A 20,460-nucleotide genomic window follows, 5' to 3' on the forward strand; every position below is an offset into this window, starting at 1 on the left:
TAACTGATCGTGTCTGCTCGACCACGGTGTCTTACCTGCCATCGCCTCCTGGACAGGACCTGCTTCAGCATGGCCGTGCTGATGCTCTTGTTCGTTGGCGACTGCAGGAAGAAGGAAGCACACACCATTAACCTTAGTGGAGATATAAACCCAAAGACACACTGAGACACTAGAGGAGAGACTCACCTTGAACCAGGGATGACGCAGGCACTCGGTGGCACTCGGCCTCCTAGGACAGGGACAAACATGCTCATGAGGACAGACCATAGACACTGTTACATGGAGACAAACACAGAGAGGTGAAGACACTTACAGTCGGTCCAGCACCAGCAGTTTGATGACAAACCCCTTGGCTTCTTTACAGAGGTCAGAGAACATGGTCTCCTCGAACGCCACGTTGTAGTTCCGGATGTTCAAGGCGGTGGCTCGGTCGTTCTCTCCCGCGAACGGAGACACACCGGTCAGGCTGGAAGGAAAACACACAGGAGAATATGAAACTGTGAAGAAATGCACATGAAGATAAATCAATACTCCAGTCACGAGTCTGTTGAACGTACCAGAGGTAAGTGATGACACCGACAGGCCTGTGGGGGAGAGGGACAGATTCAGATTGTTCAGTCGCAGACGTGTAAATAAAGATTTCATCCATGCAGTGTTGAGTCTCTAACAGGAGGCTCACCATATGTCTGTGGCTGTGGAAACAGGAGTTTGGTTAACGATCTCCGGGGCCACGTACTCCGGCGTGCCGTACTTGCAGTAGGACTCCTCCGACGCCTCCAGCTTCAGGGCGCTTCCAAAGTCACAGATCCGGATCTGGTCCCGACCCGGACTTGCCATTAGAATGTTCTCGGGCTGCAGGCGAGCGTGTGAACCCAGAAACACAAGGTTAATATAATAACTGGTATCAAACTCGGTGAAACACTTTTTGATGAAGCAGTGGTGGTGGGACGGAGAAGCACCTTCATATCAAGGTGGGCAATGTTCTTCTGGTGAAGGTAGCGGAGACCTTCCAGCACCTGCTGAACGCTGCAGCGGATCTGTAGAGCATCACCAGGGAGGGAGTTTAACACACGTCACGTTACATAATGTTAGCGCAGTGCGGTCGGCAGCAGACACACAAACCTCCTGCTCCAGGACCGTGGTTTTCTTGGCCATTCTCTCCAGGAACTCCTCGTGACATCTTCACACGGGAGTTGAGGAAAACGACAGAGCGGGGGAATCGAGTGGAAGGTGCAATGAGAGATGAATAATAAATGAGCTACAGACTCCCACACATTCTGTCCTCCAGCTAATTCCCCTCGTCGCTGATGAGTCAGAGAGAAGAAGCTGCGCTGAGCTTCATCTGTTCCTCCCGGGAGCCGAGGAAGACATTAGGATTAATGCTCTGGATCTAAAGTGTCCTTGAGATGAAGATAAGTGCACTTCTGCTCGACAGTGAAGCACATTACATCTAAAACAGTGCTGCTGGAGAGTCAGAGTCGTATTGACACGTTTGTTATATAACATCATTCAAAGAACAACACTATCAGACACGAAGGGATACAGCTCCGTGATGAGCACCACCATGTCCTTCTTCTCAAAGGCGTCGTGGAAATAAAGAATCCTCTCGTTGTCCAGCTCCGACAGAAGATCCATCTCCCGCAGGGCCGACGCCTTCCTCTTCCCTCGGGCCGAGATGAACTTGGCGGCCAGCTCGGCCTTTCCCTTCTTCTGAGTCACTCTCTTCACGTAGGAGAAGACGCCCCTGAACAGGAACCACATTAATTATGATTCTATTAAACAGTCGCACAACAAAGACGCCACACAACATCATGGGGATCGAATGCTCTCAGTTTGTCAGGACGGTTTCTGGAGCTTCTCCTGCAGCCTCCTGGGAAAATGTGTGTAAACTTCCCAGAGAGCGATGTGATGAAGTTTCTAACACTGAGTCGGCTGCTGTGTTCAACAACCAGCTCACATCTGCTGCTGGGAAACAGAGCGACTTCCTGTCTCCTCCCAGTCCGACCAAAACCAGTCATGTGTCTTGAATATTCACTTTGCTCCGGCTGGTGACTCATCTGTCATTGCTGTTGTTGAGCAGGTGCGACTCCCCCTCCCCCCCCCCACCTCCCACAAGCACTCTACTTCCTCGCTGTGTGTGGACGCACAACAACTCAGACGTACCATTACACACACACACACACACACTCACCTCCCTATCTCTTTGTGGATATCATAGTAATCAGTCAGACGCCTCATCTTCCTCAGAATGGTTCCCTCGTCCTCCATCGGCTCTGCAGCTTCTTTCCGCTCTGCAGGGAGCAGCGACATCAGCATGTTTACTGGGTGTGTGTGTGTGTGTGTGTGTGTGTGTGTGTGTTTGGCCGTGCACGTGTGCCAGCACAGTAACAGATGGTTTCATAGTGTAGCCTAACAACCCCTTGTGGTCCCGCCCATATGGTGCAGATACTAGTTTATGTGACTGTGCTGCATCAGCAGTTTGAAACGATGGAAACCTAAAGCTGAGAATCACCAGCACGTGGGGGAAAACACTGTTTTCTGAATATATATTTATATATTTATCATATTAACTTTGTACTTCAGTGTGTGTTGACGTCAGACCTGTGTGAACTGTGACTTCAGCCTTGCAGGAGTTGGAGGCCGCCAGGTTCTTGGCCGTGCACGTGTACACGCCCGAGTGCTCGGGCCGGGCGTTCAGAACCACCAGGGAGTATTCTGGGTCGTCGTACACGAAAGTGAAGTGGTTGCTCTCAGAGAGACGCACGTCATCCTGCAACACAACAACAGATCATTCAACTGTTTTAGATTAAATGAGTCAAATTAATCACAGTTTGTTTTTAATATAAAAGATATAACCCTTACCTTATACCACAGGATATCTGGGTCTGGTTTCCCTTCGACCACGACAGCCAAGCGAGACATCTCCCCCACGTGCACGTCCTGGTCCTCCATGATGGTTTCAAACTTAGGAGGCACTACAGACGACAAAGAGGACAAATAACATTCAAGTTTTACATTGATATAAAACACATCAGTTAAGCTAAACTAGGAGCTACGTGACGATGCTGATGTTTTCAAATTCAAAACTCAAGAGGCAGCTAAACTAAATATCCGGGGCTCAACTTAAATTAGCGGCCGCTCTCCCGAGTTGGATTTACAGCTGCCAGGAATAAGCAGCGTGAACTTTGGATTCTTTCTAAAATGCTAAATGTATCATAGGTTTCTGTGGCGGGGCTCCACTGACCGGCCATCGCCAGCTGCAGCGTGCAGAGGTCACTGCCGAACTGGTTGCTGGCTGTGACCAGCAGCTGGCCCACGTCCGTGCTCCTGACCCGCTGCAGCTTCAGGGAGTGCTGGTCGTCGTCCGGCATGCTCATCTCGTACATCCCGGGTCTGTTGACCAGCACCACCCCCCTCCTGAGGGACACAGGGGCAGAATCACTCAGTTACAGACCATCAATCTGGACCTGAACCTTTTAGACACAGCTTTGATTCATACTCTATCCTGTCTAAGCAGAGAGCTCACCTCTTCCAGGTGACAGCTGCGTGCACATGGTTCAGTGTGATGGTGATGGTCGCAGGTTGGTGCTCCACCACGTACACCACGTCTGGTTTGTCCAGGATGACCGGGGCCTTCCTCAGATAAGGTCCTACACAGATTAGAACAGTTCAACGCGTGCACTCAGAGGATCTGCCTGGAGGACAGTGAGGACAGTACCTCTGTCCAGCAGCTGGACCAGGTCGGTGGAGGCGGACGGTTTGCTCAGCGTCTTTCCGGTGGACGTCACGACTCTGAAGGCGTAGCGCACCCCCTTGGACAGGGAGGTGACGGTGTAGCTGGTGTCCCGCAGGTTCGATGCCACGACGGACCACTGGATGGAGCCCAGAGGCTGCTGCTGCACCACGTACAGCAGAGAGCTGGTGTCTGCACACACATGCAGGGTTTAGTGACTCAGTGATGAAGATGAAGATGAAGAGTATTTAGTTTTGTTTTGTGTGAACTCACCCAACGAGGAGTCGAGCCTCTTTGGTCTCCTCCAGCTCAAGCTGATATTTTTCCCTGTGATGGCCTCGATCACTGGAGGACCGTCAGGAGGATCAGGGACGATGTCTGCGTTTCAATAGATGAATGAATGAACGTGTTATATTATATTTAATGTGAGTAGCAGCAGAGGGAAAGTGTCCGTGCTGACCTGTGATGTACAGATGAGCGTAGCAGGCTGCCTTGCCCAGTCGGTTGGAGACCACGGCCTTGTAGACGCCACCATGAGCGTGACAAGCGCTCCGAATGACCAGATTGTGGACATCCCTGTCTGGAGAACAGACGGCCACGTTTCTTATTTACGATCTCCACCCCCCCCCCCCCCCCCCTCAGTAAACAGCTGATCTGTGTTTCTCATTTACTTACACTGGGTCATCTTGCGCTCCTCGCTGCTCTCGATGCGTTTGCTGTTGTGGTACCAGGCGATGGAGGGGTAAGGCAGGCCGGCCACCGTGCACCTCAGCACCACCTCCTTCCCTTCCACCACCTCCACGTCAGCCAGAGGTTTGACAAAGTCGGGCATCGTCCTCTTCTCCACCTCGCTCTCCGCCCCCTCGGGCTCCTCGGGGATGGAGGGCATCTTCTCCAGCTTGGCCCTGGAGAGAAGACGCAGAGACGTGAACAGAGGGACTGACGGGGAAATGACCCGGCAGCTCATAGGAGCATCTCTTACATGTGAGAGGAGGTGGCAGCTCGAGGCTCCTGCATGTAGAGCTCGGCCGTGGTCTCTGCCTTCCCGTGGACGTTCTGAGCGACGGCTGTGTAGAAGCCTTCAGTGTCGCTGCTGACGTGTGTGATGACCAGCGAGTGGCGACCGCTCTCCTGAAGGAAGTGCACGTTGTCGCTCTCCTCCACGCGCGTCTCTGAAAGACGGTCGAGAAGCTGTTAGTTACATGTATGTAGAAAACTGCAAATGTCAGCCAGACGAGGGAGGTTCTTACCGAAGTGGGTCCATGTGACTCGTGGAGCCGGCGACCCGCTCACCTTGCAGTCGAACCGGGCCGTACGACCTTCGATGACCTCCAGGACGTCCAGCTTCCGGGTGAACAGAGGCTCCTTGGATGGAGTCACCTTCAGGGTCGCGCTGGAGGTCAACTCCTCTGTAAACATTTGATATATCACAGTTAAATTCTCCCTCTTCTCAGAGAGGTCAGGGGTCACAGTGTCTACCTTTGGCGGTGCTCAGCTTGCAGGTGTACGTCCCACTGTCGTCCTCGTGCACGGAGTTCAGCAGCAGACGACACCTGAAGGACAAACAACTGTTCAAAATGTCCAACCATGAAACACCGACTCACCATCTTTACAAAAAGTGTCTCCACTTTTTCATTTCCTGATCCCGACGCACCTCTTTCCATCGAAGTGCATCTTACAGTTGAGCAGTGCGGGCTGGATCAGCTTCCCATTGGACAGCCAGTCCACCTCCACGTCCAGGGGCCCGGTGACGTGGCACTCGAACTTGGCCGACTCCCCCGCCCTCGCCGCCACGTCTTTCAACCCCCGGGTGATTCCCAGGGACGTCTGTGCTGCAGCTGCTGATCAAAACACAAACACACAAACTAAAGCAACATGTTTGTGAGGTCAGGATCGAACCACGTGGTCCTCACGCACCTGCCACCTCCACCCGGCACTCCGCCTGCCTGCTCCCGTACTCGTTGATGATCTTGCAGACGTAAATCCCCGAGTCCGACCTCTGGGCCGAGCTGATTCTCATTTCCCTGAGGCCAGCGTCTGTCTCTCGCACGGCGAAGCGTCCGGCCGTCTTTACTGCAACTTTGTCCTTCAACCTGGGTCAACACAAAGCGGCTGTCACGGTGGTTTAATGGAGGGTGTGTGTGTGTGTGGGTGTTGAACTCAGTCTGTGACAGAAGGAGTCATACCAGTAAACCATGGGTTGAGGCTGCCCTCGGACCTTAGCTGAGATGATGACCTCTTGACCCTCAGTTGCCCCCTGGTCACACGGCGCCACCTTTAAAAACAAATGAACTTCCTCAGTTCCAAAGTCTCAGTTCCCTTTGTGACTTTCATGGACAGAACTTCCAGTCGTAGGTTTTTGTCTCTGAGACACTCGTACCTGAAACGACGGACGCTCCTTGAAGCAGACGCTTCTACTGAGTGTGTTCGAGTCCCCGACCTCCATCTTCTCCTCCTGGGGGCTCAGATACTCCTCGTCTGACTGGATGGGATTCCTGACCTCCAGGGACACGGCTGCTGGTTCTCCCTGCGTGTGGGACGTCTCTGGAGGGGACAGACGAACGATGCTGGACGTTAAGTTTGATGGAATTTGAAGTGCACTGCTGCTCCATCTAATTAACTTCTCCTCGGGTTCATGGAGAGGTCAGATCCACACTTTCTAATTTGAGTAATTAAGTGCAAATCTCTTTGACGCAGGGCGAACGCTGGTTAAACATCTGGAGCGTCTGTCGCTCTGGAGACGAGCGCCTGGTCCCCGCATCTTCACACATCAACACCGACCACAGGGGGGCGCTCTGCAGTGACCCAAACTGCACAGATAATGAATTAATCCCTTAATCCCTGACACAATCACTTGCTTATTCCCATGGAGCTGCAGAGCAGACACTCTGTCTGGACGCCAACTGAAGTGAGAATGAATCCACAGCTGGGTGGAGGAGTTAGGACCATGTCCCCCTGTGTCCCACACTCACACATCTGGCAGCAGCAGATAGGAAAGGACCACAGCGGCTTTTCAAACTAAATCAACAACGTGCATTCAGTTTGAAATGTCATAGCGCTGTGTGTTAAAAGTAAGGAATGAAACAACGTACCGGTGGTCACATCTCTGAGCAGCGCCGGTGCACCGGGGATAACTCCACAGACTATTTACGTCAAGCTGCCAACTCTTACACAACTAAAGCTTTCAGCCTCTTCCTGTTCTCTCCTCTGCTTCCTGTCACTGTCCTGTTCTCCCACAACGCCGACTACATCCTCACGTTCAATATCTTATAGATTCTCTCTGGTTTCAGTGGTTTTCATACTTCTCAGAGGAAGATGGATTATATTTGTTTCATAACAACACAGACTTCATTGTGTTCCCCTCACTCCCATAATCTCCCTCCACATGTGGACGACTCCGGCTCCAAACCCGGCAGCGTGAAATCTACTGAGAGATAAAAAAGAGAGCTCCAGCAGTAATCTCAACCAGCGACACAAAGCAGACGGCAATTACCCGAAAGAACAAGAGGGCGGCTAAAAATACCCATGAGCCTCCACAGGCCTAATATGGCCTCGCAGGCCCGGCTCGGCTGCAAGACGCCGGAGAGCCAACGCTCACTTTGTTGACAAAACTCGGGACAAGCAGGTTTCATTTACAGGAGCTGATACAAAACGCTCGGAGCGGTGCAAGCTCGTCTCACACACACAGACACACACACAGACACACACACAGGGTACAATATAAACAACACATAGCAGAAGCCTTTTCCAAATTGGAGCAGTTATTTTGTTTACGCCTCATTCCGAATGCCACGGCTGCCTTCAGGGCTCCGGGGACCTTTTGTGTGACGGGGGGGTGGCTCTGTGATCTGAATCCCCCCCCCCCCGAGATGAGGGGGTGCTTTAAAGAATGAATGGGTTGCCATGGCAGCCCCGGCTGGGATGCTGAGCTCCATCGGCCTCTGCAGCCGTTAAGCCAGCGTGTCGGAGCGGAGGAGGCTGGCAGCGGATTAGAGTCAATGTGTTGGTGTGTTTCAAGAGGAGCAACATCTTCGTCTAACTCCATCTCTCAGTATCTCCCTCACCTGACTGGAGGGCGAGCGGGGGGGCGCTGCCAGCTGTGACGCAGTCCGACCCGGCGCTGCTCGGCCTCGGCTGCTCCATCAGCAGACTGTGCTCCTCACCCTTCACCAAACGGGAGGCCTCGCTGCGTGTCTCCACATCGTCCTTCCTCCATGTCACTGAGGGAAACAAACACATATTCACACAGCAGGAGAAAGAGCCGAGGCAACCCTCCCACTGAAAGCACAGATATAGAACAGTCCAGCTTTCAGAGATGTGTCAGGAAGACGCCTCTTTGTTTCAGGGTTTCACATTTCTCCAAAGGATCTAAACAAATTGTGAGGCTGAGTTTTTTATCCCCAAACAATAAAAACCACAGAAAGACTCTTCTCTCTGCAACAACTTTAATCTAAATCCCTGTTTTCAGCTGAGTCATGAACACATTCTGGTTCTAATCCTGTTCTCTGCAGTAGAAATGTTCATCCAGTGTTGTTCAAACTAGATTTTATATCTATTTTAACAAGATCGTGCAAACAACAACCTTCTGCATCCAGAGGGTTATGATTTTAATTTCTGTCATACCTGTGGGTGGAGGGTTTCCAGTGACCTCTGACCCCCGGGCCCCTGTGGCGGCTTCGAGGGGCCTCTCAATCCTCGGGGCCTCAGCTGGCTCCTCATCAGCCGACAGGTAGGAGTCATCGGATGAGGCCCCTGGAAACAACATGTGAGGTGTTGTTAATGGGTTCGAGCCCCAAAGTGAATCGCTGGCTGGTTTCTGTCAAGACTGACTTTAGTTTTCTTGGGTCGTACAAGATGGAGGCTGTGAATGGAACAGCCTCCATTTAAAATCCCACCATGACACTGTGGGTTCTTCTCCTACCTTCCTCTGGGGGCCGGGCTGGAGCAGAGCGCCCTCTCCTGCTCCTGCTCCTCTCTTTCCTCTTCACGCTGTCGGCGCCGCACTCGGCCTCCATGGGTTCATCCTCCACCAGGATCGTGGGGATGTTCATCTTCATCGCAGGCGGCGCCCGGCCCACCTCCGCCTTCCTCCTCTTCACGAGGGGGCTGACGGAGGGAGTGGGTGACGGGCTGAGGCGGGGGGGCTTGGGTGGACACTGGGACCCTGATGGGACCGTCCTCCCCACGGGGCTGGGAGACCGGCGGCCTGTCTTGTTGCTCGTCTTTGAGTCCGTCCCCAGGTCTCTGGAGGAGGACGCTTGTGTGTCTTTGTCAGCAGCTGGAGTGCGTTGCACTTTTTCTCTGTGTGAGAGACAATAAACCTGTTATTTAATATTGACAATAAGTAATTCAAAATCTTTTCTTTGATTCGCTTTGAATCCTTTGAGTGAAACATATTTATCTCACAAAGAAAGAATCAGATTTGACCCCTGATGGGAGGTCGTGTGTTCACCTGGTGAGACTGGTCCTCGTGGCTGTTGGCAATGGTTGCCCTGGTAACTGGTGAACTGGTGCAGTCTCCATGGTAACAGAGCTTTCCACTGGTTTCCCCCGAGGTTCTGGTTTCATCTCCTCCTTCACTGGGTCGTTACTGGGACCAGTCAGGCCGTTGCCTTGGACCCGGGGACGAGCCCCTCCAGCCCTCTCCTCCTCCAGGGCTCGCTGCCTGGCCTCCAGCTTCTGCACCACCTGGGGAGGGATGGGCTCCAGCTTCCCCACGGGCCGACGCTCCCTCTGGGACAGCTGCTCCGTGGAGTAAGCCTTCTTCAAGCTCGGCTTTCCCACGAGCTTCTTGATCCTCTGGAGCTCCTCAGCGAACTTGCTCTGGTAGCCCTGGACCCTCTGGGAGTAGCTCGTCTTGTCCTCTAAGGAAGAAGCCCGTTGTTTGAAGGCTTCTCGTCTCTGGAGGACTCGGCCCTCTCTGCTGGGACCGCCCGTCTTCTGTCCAGCGCCGTCCGGGTCGCAGGGGGCCGAGCGTCCTGCTCCTCCGGGCCCGTCCACGCTGGCCCTCCGCTCCTCGAACGCTCGCACCTTGTCGAAGATCTTGGGTCCTGCACGAGCCAGTTTGGGTGTCATGACCACACTGTTCACACTCGGATCCGGGTCTTGGTTTGGGGTTCTGCTGCTGTGTCTGTGCGTGGTGGGGGGTGGCTGGGGAGAGGACAGGGGGACACAGGAGAGAAGCCCCTGCGATGCGTCGGCAGTTTGATTCCTAGAGGGTCGAGGGTTAAAGGGAAATGTAGGCATGAAGTTAGAGCTCTGGTGCAGTTCCCGTGGGGCTGGAGGTGAAGCACAGAGCAGAAGAGCGTCCATTTTGTGTCAGTTTGTCGTGTTTTCCTTCCTTGTGTATTGTCTGTGCCTCATTGTCAGAGACAGGGTCAAATAAAATAGCAGAGATATGAATAAAAGATAAAATAAGATTTCTTCAGATCTTAATCCGACTGTGTTGAAGTGGAACAAACTCTAAAATACTAAAAACTGTACAACATGAACCGCCCCCCCGCTTTGAATCCAAATACAAAAACATCATGCCTGCAAACCACATGATCGTTAGGTTGCGTGAGAACATTCATGCTAATATTAGCTTGGATCCAAACCAGCAACCCGCGCATGCCACAGCAAACCCAAAAAGATTCTGTGTTAATCCAAACGTGAGCTGCTGCAGCAGAAAAACATGCAGTGGGTAAAAAATAGAGTGGTCCCAGTTTCCAGAAGAAGTGCTGAGTCACACATCTGCAGACTGAGGAACATCTGGGTCCTCGTTAGGTTGAGATCAAACCACACGGAGTCAAAGGAAAGTGTGACGTCAGAATAAAGACGGGAAGTAACAACATCTTTAAATAAATGAAATCATAAAAAATGAATAAATTCTGTAGTGGATCAGATTTTTGCAAGTTGGGGACATAATGTCTGGTTCTCTTTTTGGGGGCAGTCATTGGTTTTATGGACTAAAAGAAAACGCAGCCTTGTGCTATAAGGGCATCGAGAACGTCCTCCCCCTGTAGAGGCTGAACATGCTGCCATAGTAGTCGCTGCCTACAGAAACACTTTCCTCTGACCCCTGAACAGGCCGGGCCAGGTTAGCGTGAGATGCCCGGATCAGCGGCTCCACACCCAGGTGCCGGACAGGGGGGGCCCCCTCGGTGGGACCCCCGCCGAGAGCTTGCCTGGCTGGGTTCGTGGGGTCCAAGTGGGGCCCCGGGGGGCGGGAGCCCAGAGCCCGGAGCTCTCGCTCCACCACGGGGTCGTACGTGCCGGGGAGGGTGGCCCTGCGATCCGGAGCATCTGGGTTATAGTCCGTCAGCCGTCCTCCCTCACCTGGAGAGAGAGGGGGGGGGGGGGGGGGAGACAGTTTGATTATCAGCTCCTGTTACTTCTCTGGATTCAAACCATCAGGTTTTTAGAACTGTCGAGAAATCCCATGAAATCCGAGGAAGAAAAGAAACGTCTCTGTCAGTGAATCTGAGATTCTCACATTCACAGGATTCGCTGCCATTATGTAAAACACTGAGACACATTTCTTTCACAAGCGTCGGCTGGAGAAGATCAAATTAAACTTTAATCTTGTAAAGATTATCAGACTTTTCATTTGGACAATTAGATCATGACAAGTTCTGCCTGACGTTTGATTATCACACTCTTTAGTTTCTAGGATTTTATTCTTTCAGAAATAATAATTAAGGATAAATAAGTTTTATATTTAGTTTTAAAGTCTTTATTAATCATGTGCTGACACAGGGAAGAGGCAGGAACCCTGAGTTGGTAGAAAATGAAGCAGAAGGATGAGATGGATAAAGAGTGTATTGATTGTTTTACAACAGGAAATGAAAGAGAGAGAGTGTAAGGCTGACGTGGAGCGTGCACCACTTAACGAGACCCCCCCCCCCCCCATCGCAAATCAGACGGTGATTGGCGTTTTAGAGATGAGCAACAGAGACAGGAATGCCGTGGCAGCGAAAAGACGGAGCAGTCAGCATCTTCCTTTAACGACGAGGCCTCGAGACGCGATGGAGGGGATGGAGTAAAACCAAGGACTCAGCGATACTGACTCAGCAACATGATCATAAAACAACTATATCTGTTTCTCATAAAGACAGAAGGAAGCACCAGAGTGAGAAGAGGAATCTAACTCTGTTGAGCTGAAGAGAAGCAGGTCCAGATTTAAACGTTTCTGTCCTCATGTGATTTTCTGCTTTGATTTCTTTTGGTGTCTTGTGTGTGGAGGGACGTGGTGAGGGAGGATTCAGCCGACAAGCGAACACTGTGTACCAGCGAGGGACGAGTCTAACATTGGTCTGTGCTAGAGGAGAAGGGTGTCAGTATTTCTATATTCAGACTCCCAGTTGCCTGGAGAGGGCGGAGAGGGCGAGACGCCTCCGTGACGCTGAAACCCTGAAACTGAGATTTAAATATAATATCATTTTCTCTGATAATCGATAAGTCGTCAGGTTTATGAAGAGAGGTGGAAAAACTGCTGACTTTGTTTTGTGGATCAATTAATCAACTGATTAAACTATTATAAAATAATTGGTGTCATTAGCTGGTATCATAACAGTTTAGGTTTTCAGGGACAGACACACACACACACACACAAATACACACACACACACACACACACACGCATCCAGACCTGACACAGGTTTCCTGCTGGAAACTAGGGCAGTGTGTCACCATGTTGCATCATCACACCGTGTGGGATTAACGTCTTCTGAAATATCAGGTTCCATCCAAACCTTCCACCTCTCGGGCCGAGCCGATAACCCGCCCACGTTAAATCTATCAATCCGCACTCAATCATAATTCTGGAAAAAGCTGAAGTTGTGAGGAGCAACAACCTGAGAAGGTCTGAAGCTGTGAGAAGGAGAGGGAAGTGGAGGAGGTACCTGAAGGGCCTCTCCGTCCGGCCTTGTCCTGGTGCCTCCCGGGCCCTTCTTTGGTTTCCATCTGAGGCTCCGTGGTCTCGTCCTCTGTGGCCTCAGAGTCTGAAATAAAGACGAGGCAGAAATGAAGACGAGTGAAGGTGGGAGGTGGAAATTCAGCGCAAAGAAATTGAGGCGGTGGAGGAGGAGGATGGAAACAACAACATCTAAATCAACCGAGGCTCGCTGAAAATGACTTTTCACATTTGCTTAGCGGCACACAGCGTGATGGCTCCTTGGAAAGAGAGGAGGAGAAGCCCCGGAGGGAAATGAATGATCTGAGGCTGGAGCGTGACATGAAGCCAGCTGTGGCGTATGGAACACATGGAGTTTTTATTTCACCTTGATATAATCAATAAAACGACTGAAATCATTGTGCAAAGGGAATTTAGGATACACGCTCACTGAGAATGTTGAAGATTCAAATGTTTGATTTTACAAAGAGAAACAAAATGTGCAATATGGATTTCTGGGGCCGTTGAGGTTTAATAATTAAAAAGAAAACTATTAGAACTTGAATTAACAAATTGAAACCCGAAAGAGGGATGATGTTTAATGAAACAGAAAGGGAGATGCTCTGATGTCGAGAACAATAAAACAAAGATAAAAATGAACGACACACATGCGGATCATAAACCACGTCTCACATGACATCACCAGAGGGAACAGAGAGAGTCGGGGGGGCCACGGATGAGGACAGGGGGACAAATGGAGGACAGGGGCAGAGGGGGGGTGAAGACAGGCAGGTTTACCATAGCTTTGCTTTCGGCAGGAGCGGAAAACTTCGCTTCCGTAGTGGCAGCAAGAGAGGGCAGACGGGAGAGCACCGTTACTATGGAAACCACCATCTCTCCCACCCACACGGCCGATCCTCTTCGTTCCCATTAAGAGTCTAAATACCAGCAGCGGCCCAACGTGTTATACTGGGTTAGAGGCCTCGTGAGGGAGGAGGACGGCAACCGCAAAAAAACCGGCTGCGAGTCGCCATCGCGCCTCAAATCAAGTCAGATCCAGATTAGATAAATCCAGAGGGTCTGCCTGATGAGGAGAAACCAGTGTGACATGAGCATCAGCATTAAGGCATTACAGCGGGGGGGGGGGGGTGTGTGTGTGTGTGTGTGTGTGTGTGGGTGTGTAGATCCACCAGGCGAAGGGGAATTGACTCAGCAATGTAATTACAGGAGATATATTCAGCCTGAGTTATAACCTAAATATGATTTGGAGTCAAGCGCAGCTCAGGGGCTCAGATCTCGACTGGTATTCTAAACCACTGTGGCCAGACATTATTCACTCAGGCCTTTTCTGCCTGATTAGAAACACATTGCATTGTGGGGGTGGATGTACAGCAATAAAACCCACTCTTGTTATAAGCAGTCGAGCGGTAAAAACACAAATACACTGAAAGCAACTTTCATATTTCAAAGTCTTATTAAAGGAATAAATCAAAGGGAAGCACATGCAGTCGAAGCACAGAGGACGGAGAGAAAAGGATAAAGTGACTTTGCTTCTTTCACAGAATAGAGAACAATAGAACACAAGAGGATTTGAGTGAAGCGTATACTGACAACACACCATGGGTGAATCTGCCAAATGTCCGTGTGGAATGCCCAGTTCTCTGAAACAAGACACAAAGTGCGATGTGTTATTCAGCAGCAAACACACACAACGGTTTTCTGTTCTACACTAAACAGCCGAGCCTGGACTGTGCTATTCACCTCGTGTGACCGGGACCACAATCCTTCACTTTCAATACGCCGGAGGAAAACGTGACGATTAATAAAAACAGATAAAGTCATGGACGCTCAGGTTCTTCTCAGTGAAAGGGTCATAGAAGCTGGGAGGTTGACTTTAGAGTCGAACTGTAAATAAAGATGGACGACGTGTCTCCACTTCCTCCCACTATCCAGAAATGAAGCCAGACTATCTTGGAAGTGAACGTGGTCATCTTACACAGTACTGAGGTCAGTCAAAAACAGTCAAAAACCATCATTGAGAAATATCCATTTAATGTGTATTTTGATTGTTATGACGTATACTGCAGCCAGCCACCAGGGGGCAGTGCAGACGCTTTGGCTTCACTTGTGGGAGCTGTCATGTCGTCCATCTTTATTAACGTTCTATTTCTACTATAAGAACTAGACCATCGTGAGGCAGAGTGGAACTTTAGATTCTAATCTTTAACTTCACTTCCTGAGACCATCAGCCCCTGATCACTTCTTGTTTTAGGAAATGACTCACAGCTGATGGTTGATCTGACCGGAGGCTCCATGGTGCACATAGTGTTAAACCTTATGTCTTAAAGAAGATCTCTGTTCAGGTCCCTGCTGAGGAGGCAGCTGAGGAAACTGCTTCTCGGACAGTCTGTCAATCAGCACCAAGGAGAGCTCCTCTGAGTGACTCACTGCTCTGCAGCGAAGAGAAGAAGAGACTCCTTCTCACTCGCCCCCTTCGCTGGTCCCCTTCCCTCGCCTCCTTCGCTCACCCCCTTCCCTCACCCCCTTCGCTCACTCCCTTCTATCGCCCCCTTCCCTCGCCCCCTTCCCTCGCCCACTTCGCTCGCCCTCCTCTTGCCCCCTTCTCTCGCCCTCCTCTTGCCCCCTTCTCTCGCCCCCTTCCCTCGCCCCCTTCTCTCGCCCCCTTCCCTCGCCCCCTTCCCTCGCCCCCTTCGCTCGCCGCCGCCACGCTCCCCATTGGCTGTCGTCTGAGTGTCAGGTGATGTGATTGACTGTTGCCTGGTGGAATCTGTAGTTTGACGGACTCCAGCTGAAGCGTCCGACACTTTGTCGTGATCTCCATTGTTTCGGCCTAAGGGCAATAATATCAGCAGAGACCCCCCCCCCCCCCTGAAGAGGCTGGATTTGGCAAATACTTCCAAAGAACAGAATTCCGTGAGTACCAATCCAGATCCGAGCAGCGTGATTCCAACAAATGGAAGGAAACATCTCGGGGGTTTGATATCGCTCCCGAGCAGGAGAGCCGTCCTGTGACTGGCTGCCCTGGTCCTCATGTGTCCATGTGTAGCCCACTGACACACTTTCCACATGCTCCCAATTTGTGAAACCTGCTCTATGAATTACTTATCAAGCTAAAGAACGCTCTGCCAGCGCCAGATGCATATTTCAGAGTCACAGAATGTGCCCAGCCACACGGAGGCAGGGCAGCAGGAGTTTGATTCAAAAGCACATTGATATTTAGGTTTTTTAAGGTTCAGTGAGACTTTCAGTAAATTATCTACATTTCTTATGATCTACTGTAATAAAATACGACTTCCTACCGGGCAACCAGAGTTTACTTTCTTTGTGAGGTTGACCTGATTTGTCCTCGACAAACAATCCTGTCCATACTTTTTCATTTCCTGCAGGCACGGCTGTTTTCATATGTTCCCTAAAACCACTCTTCACCGTTCTGGTGCATCACACTATCAGATCACGGGTGTGGCGTGACATCCCAAAACATAATAATCTACTAGTCCCTATGAAAAACTGCATATATACAGAAAATGATCCTCATCCTATCATTAAATTCAAACGTTCTCTCCTCACCTGAAATCTCTTCTTGGACCAGATCTTCTTCATCTTCAAGAAGCGCTTCCTGTCAAACGTGTGCGATTACCTGTGGCTCACGAAAACATCCCGAAAACCCCTAAAAGCCCAGGGTGTGGCGGCGGTGAGGAAAAGACAGATCTCAATTCAGAGGAAGAGGATCGTGCTGCTGTGTGTGCGAGGGCGGGGGGGTGGGGGGGGGGGGGGGCGGGGGTTATTCTCCGGTCCGGCAGGAAGACGGAGAGAAAGGACGAGCGAGGAGGCAAATAAAGCAGAGCCAGGTGTCTTTGTGTCTGAGAGTGAAGCCGCTGATGAACAGCCTCTCTGACGTCACGCTGCCTTCAGAGGAGCAGCCCTCTGGTTCGTTCACCCCCCCCCCCCTCCTCCCCTCAATCCCAACAAGAGGAGGTGGGGGTGGGAAGTCTGAGCAGAAGGGGTGTGTTGGTCCTGATTGCAGTGATGAGAGTCGGGAATAAAGAAGAGGAGGAGGAGGAGGAGGAGGAGGAGGAAGAAAACAACTGGCTTCAGCAGAGCGAATTGACTTTCCTTTCTCCTCCTGAGCTGCGAGTGACAAAAGAGCAAGACGGAGGAATGAGAGCGAGAGAGCGGTGGGGGGGAGACTCGGGGGGGAGGAGGCAGCGCAGGGGGAGGAAGAGGAAGAGATGAAAGGATGGAGGGGCTGAAATGGATATTAAAGGGGGAGTGTGTGTGTGTGGGGGGGGGGGATATATCTGCTTTCTCAGAAACATTCATTTGCGAATCTCCAGAGCACAATATTATTCTGACATCCTCTCCTGTGTGTTTTCAGAACAAATCAATTATTTATCTACGTCCATGTCCGTGAGCTTTAACCAGTGATGGTCAAGGTTACTGCCCCCCCGACAGGATCGATGTAGGAGACTCTTCTGGGGAACACGACAACCAGCAGCTACAGCTCAAACCAACAATAATAATAACACAAACAAATCTTTCATCAAATATTGAAACAGAAACCGTTTAGTTTTGGACATTTAAACCAAAGTCTATGAGCTTTTACACATTTATTTGTTTCATTTGGACCAAAACATTCATATTTCATCCAATCAGGAACAAGAGATTTACTCCTTCGTCCCAAATCATCTGATCCTCACTTCATTCCTACACAGCGGCCTGTGCAAGTCACTCAAACATTCTCCTCCTCGCCTGATGTGTTGAGCGACGTGATGAGAATGTGTAACCGCTCCCCACCTCCTCCTCCTCCTCCTCCTCCTCCTCCTCCTCCTCCTCCTCCTCCTCCGAGCCTCTGATTCACACTCTGACACATGTTAATTGTTCTTCCAGACACATCTGTGCTCCCCTGCACCTCCTCCGTCAAGCTGATCTAAAAATAACCACCGGCAGACCCAGATCTCCTTCTCCAGCTAATAACCCAGAATCCTCGGCTGCGTTTAGTTTGGCTAAGTGAGGCGGGTTAGAGTTTATGGATTCTGTAAACACAGAATCCATACGTGAGATCTGCTCCTGGATGTTGAATCTGGTCGTTAGATGAGGGTTATCACCCATCTTTACCTTCACTCATCCAGAAATAGATTTAAATGTAAACATTTAACTGGTTTACTGAAAACAAACCAGCAGTTTACAATTGTTATTTGAACCTCCCTCTCTTCTTCAGCCCTCGCACTCCTCCTCCCTCCTTCACCGGTGAGAGGAATGCACTGGAGCAGAAAGTGCAGCGGTCGATACCGGAGCTTTATGCGTGATACGGGATACACCCACAAGTAACAGTTCAAACGCCCGCGGATCAATACACCCATCATAACACAAGAGTCCATGAGCATCAAGCACCTCTGAGAGGCCAGAGACGGTGGCAGAGCTTCCATCTCCTGCTGCTGGGAAACCTACGCTCACTTAGAGCCAGAGAGACTCAGCTTCAAGCCTCTCACAGAATATCAGCTGTTAGGAGAAGATCGTTGGATTCTGATGTTCATGTCCCTCATCTCTCATGTCTGGGTTGTTTCAGGGCTCAGGAAGTCACAGTCTGAACCGTGTGAGAAGATCAAACATCTCAGCCTGAATCCGTTCGACCTACAGACACCACGTCGGCCTTCTGCAAAACATCATGACTGATGGAAACATGACAGACAGCTCATGAGCAGCACCAGGACCTGGACCGGTGCACGTTGGACCACGCTACTCGAATTAACTGAAACAACAAAGGAGTGAGCAGACTTCACGAGAGCAGATTGATGATGTGACTTTGTGTGGAGCAGGCCTGATGGATGTCTTCCTGGCAACAGCTTCATCAGCAGAGAGTCTGGTTCTGCTGCTGTTACATCACACCATTACACTGCTCACTGGGTTTCTGCTTCACCAGTTAGAGCTGGTTTCTCTGTGTGAGGAAAGATCAACATCTGCTCCGGGAGAGAAATTAAACCTGTTAGTGTTCACTGGGATTTCCTGTGACCTCTGGTGACCTTCTAGAGATGATTAACTTATTGTAAAGTCTAAAAAAAAGTGAAGCAGAATAATCTGGATCCCTGAGTTCTTGGTGCAGGTGGCAGCTTCTCATCTGCACCATGAAGAACACGCTCTCCTTGAAATGCCACCGAAAAGCCTCAGACTCGGGTTAGGGTTAATGATGTGCATGTGAGCGCTGACACGTGGCCCGAGCTCAGATGCTGGTTTGTAAATCCATTATGACAGCGGCCAATGTTGACAGTCACACTGCAACCTGATCCTACCACCTAATCCTGACCAAATCCCCCGAGGGTTCCTGTGAATGACTGTGCACCGGTGGGATGGAACACAAACACATCCCGCGCCAGACCAAACACCGGGAGGCGCGGCTTCAGCCTCAACGTGTTGCCTCAGCTGCCTCCTGAGAGCGGAGAACTTAATTCATCCAACTGTAACTTTAATCCACTCCTACGTGATATTCAGAGAATGTGAAATCATCAAGCAGCTACAGATGATCTGCGCGGCGGCGTGGAGGCTGGAGCGGGTCGAGAGCAGGAACATCACGTCGGGTGTGAACTGTGAGCGAGGGACAGGAATCAGCTCCAGGTTCAACTGCAGCACATTCGTCTGTATGAATGTGAAGATGCAGGATCATTAGCTTCTCTCTCGATTGGCATATTTTAGATTTGGTTTTAATATTTCTCTGTTGACTTCTTGTGCTCGGGCTTAACAGGACCAAGGGGGACGGGGCCCTTCTCTGTCCGGGGCCCTTCTCTGTCCGGGGCCCTTCTCTGTCCGGGGCCCCGCTCTCTGGAACAAGCACCTTGAGGAGATCTGGTTTAGTTTTGTTTCACTTTTCTTAACATTTAGTTTTTCAAGGTATTCCTCAGATAATAAGTCGTGGATCTGGGTGTGTATGAATTCGGTGCTGATCCAAATAAAAGACAGGACGCAGTGAAATGCAATGTGGTTTCACACGGGGTCTGTTGGAACCGGGAATTCTCTGAGTGCATCTGAATTCGTGGAGCAGAGTATTTCAAACAGCTGGGTTCTGAAGAGAGACTCCAGCTTCATGTCAGCCTCTCCTGCTTCCTCCCTGACAAACGGCTTCACCACAGCACACCAGCAGCTCCCACTCACCTCTCTGCCTCTTGCTTCTCGGCCCACTCACTCCTTCCCCAACGCTCCTCAAAGCTCTGCGTGCATCCAGCAGCTCCTTCCGCAACATGGCTCCTGTCTCTGCTTCTGTGTGTTTGACTTCTGCGCAAAATAACTTCTGCAGAGGGCGAGTCTTTATCGAGTCTCATCCGTGGAGACGCTCCGGTGAAACCGACAGAACCTCCTCCAGGCTTCACCTTCCTCAGCCCATGTCCCTGTTTCTTCTCCCTCCGTCTTCCCCCAGTTCTCCCAGACTATGGCTGCCAACTACACCCGTCTATTTCCAGTCCTGCATAGTACAACCCCTCCAGTGGTACTGTACGTTCCCTCTGCACCCCCTTTCAGACGGCCTGCCCCCCCTCGTTATAGCAGGAGATTAAACCCACGGCTGCACAGACACCGGACGACCTTCCCTGTCCTCTGTGGTTCAGTCCTGTTGGACTCGCGGCAGGTTTGAAACCCTAGAACCAGGCAGACATGTTGTGAGACACCATTAATGATACAATGAGGGACAAGGAGACGGTTACAGCTGAAGAGAGGAGCGTCTAAACAACACTCAAGTTCAAATGATTCACCTGCTGCATCTATTCAATTCATATTCACTGATGGTTCCTGCAGCTTGTTAACACACAGAGCATCCAGAGGGGAACGTGGTTCCTCACACAAAGGTCAG

The 20,460-nt window shown here is 50.8% G+C and overlaps 1 protein-coding gene across 1 annotated transcript in view; it reads right to left on the reverse strand.

The window, feature by feature from the left end:
- LOC128431318 (striated muscle preferentially expressed protein kinase) overlaps positions 1-20,460 on the reverse strand; it is a 29,716-nt gene that overhangs the window by 6,436 nt on the left and 2,820 nt on the right. Inside the window, exons 4-33 of the mRNA XM_053417598.1 lie at positions 12,616-12,714; positions 10,900-11,050; positions 9,186-9,944; positions 8,672-9,034; positions 8,357-8,460; positions 7,798-7,953; positions 6,114-6,277; positions 5,920-6,008; positions 5,651-5,826; positions 5,388-5,574; positions 5,213-5,286; positions 4,984-5,142; positions 4,716-4,905; positions 4,409-4,638; positions 4,194-4,313; positions 4,007-4,111; positions 3,719-3,925; positions 3,527-3,650; positions 3,245-3,417; positions 2,863-2,975; positions 2,602-2,770; positions 2,192-2,291; positions 1,544-1,744; positions 1,123-1,180; positions 960-1,037; positions 680-852; positions 558-584; positions 314-466; positions 187-229; positions 36-101 (exon numbers count right to left, since the gene is read on the reverse strand). Coding sequence (XP_053273573.1) covers positions 36-101; positions 187-229; positions 314-466; positions 558-584; positions 680-852; positions 960-1,037; positions 1,123-1,180; positions 1,544-1,744; positions 2,192-2,291; positions 2,602-2,770; positions 2,863-2,975; positions 3,245-3,417; positions 3,527-3,650; positions 3,719-3,925; positions 4,007-4,111; positions 4,194-4,313; positions 4,409-4,638; positions 4,716-4,905; positions 4,984-5,142; positions 5,213-5,286; positions 5,388-5,574; positions 5,651-5,826; positions 5,920-6,008; positions 6,114-6,277; positions 7,798-7,953; positions 8,357-8,460; positions 8,672-9,034; positions 9,186-9,944; positions 10,900-11,050; positions 12,616-12,714 — 4,811 coding nt within the window. The remainder of the gene's footprint in view (positions 1-35; positions 102-186; positions 230-313; positions 467-557; positions 585-679; positions 853-959; positions 1,038-1,122; positions 1,181-1,543; positions 1,745-2,191; positions 2,292-2,601; positions 2,771-2,862; positions 2,976-3,244; positions 3,418-3,526; positions 3,651-3,718; positions 3,926-4,006; positions 4,112-4,193; positions 4,314-4,408; positions 4,639-4,715; positions 4,906-4,983; positions 5,143-5,212; positions 5,287-5,387; positions 5,575-5,650; positions 5,827-5,919; positions 6,009-6,113; positions 6,278-7,797; positions 7,954-8,356; positions 8,461-8,671; positions 9,035-9,185; positions 9,945-10,899; positions 11,051-12,615; positions 12,715-20,460) is intronic.

Source organism: Pleuronectes platessa, chromosome 24 (genome assembly GCF_947347685.1).
Source record: "Pleuronectes platessa chromosome 24, fPlePla1.1, whole genome shotgun sequence".
Taxonomy (NCBI): Eukaryota; Metazoa; Chordata; class Actinopteri; order Pleuronectiformes; family Pleuronectidae; genus Pleuronectes; species Pleuronectes platessa.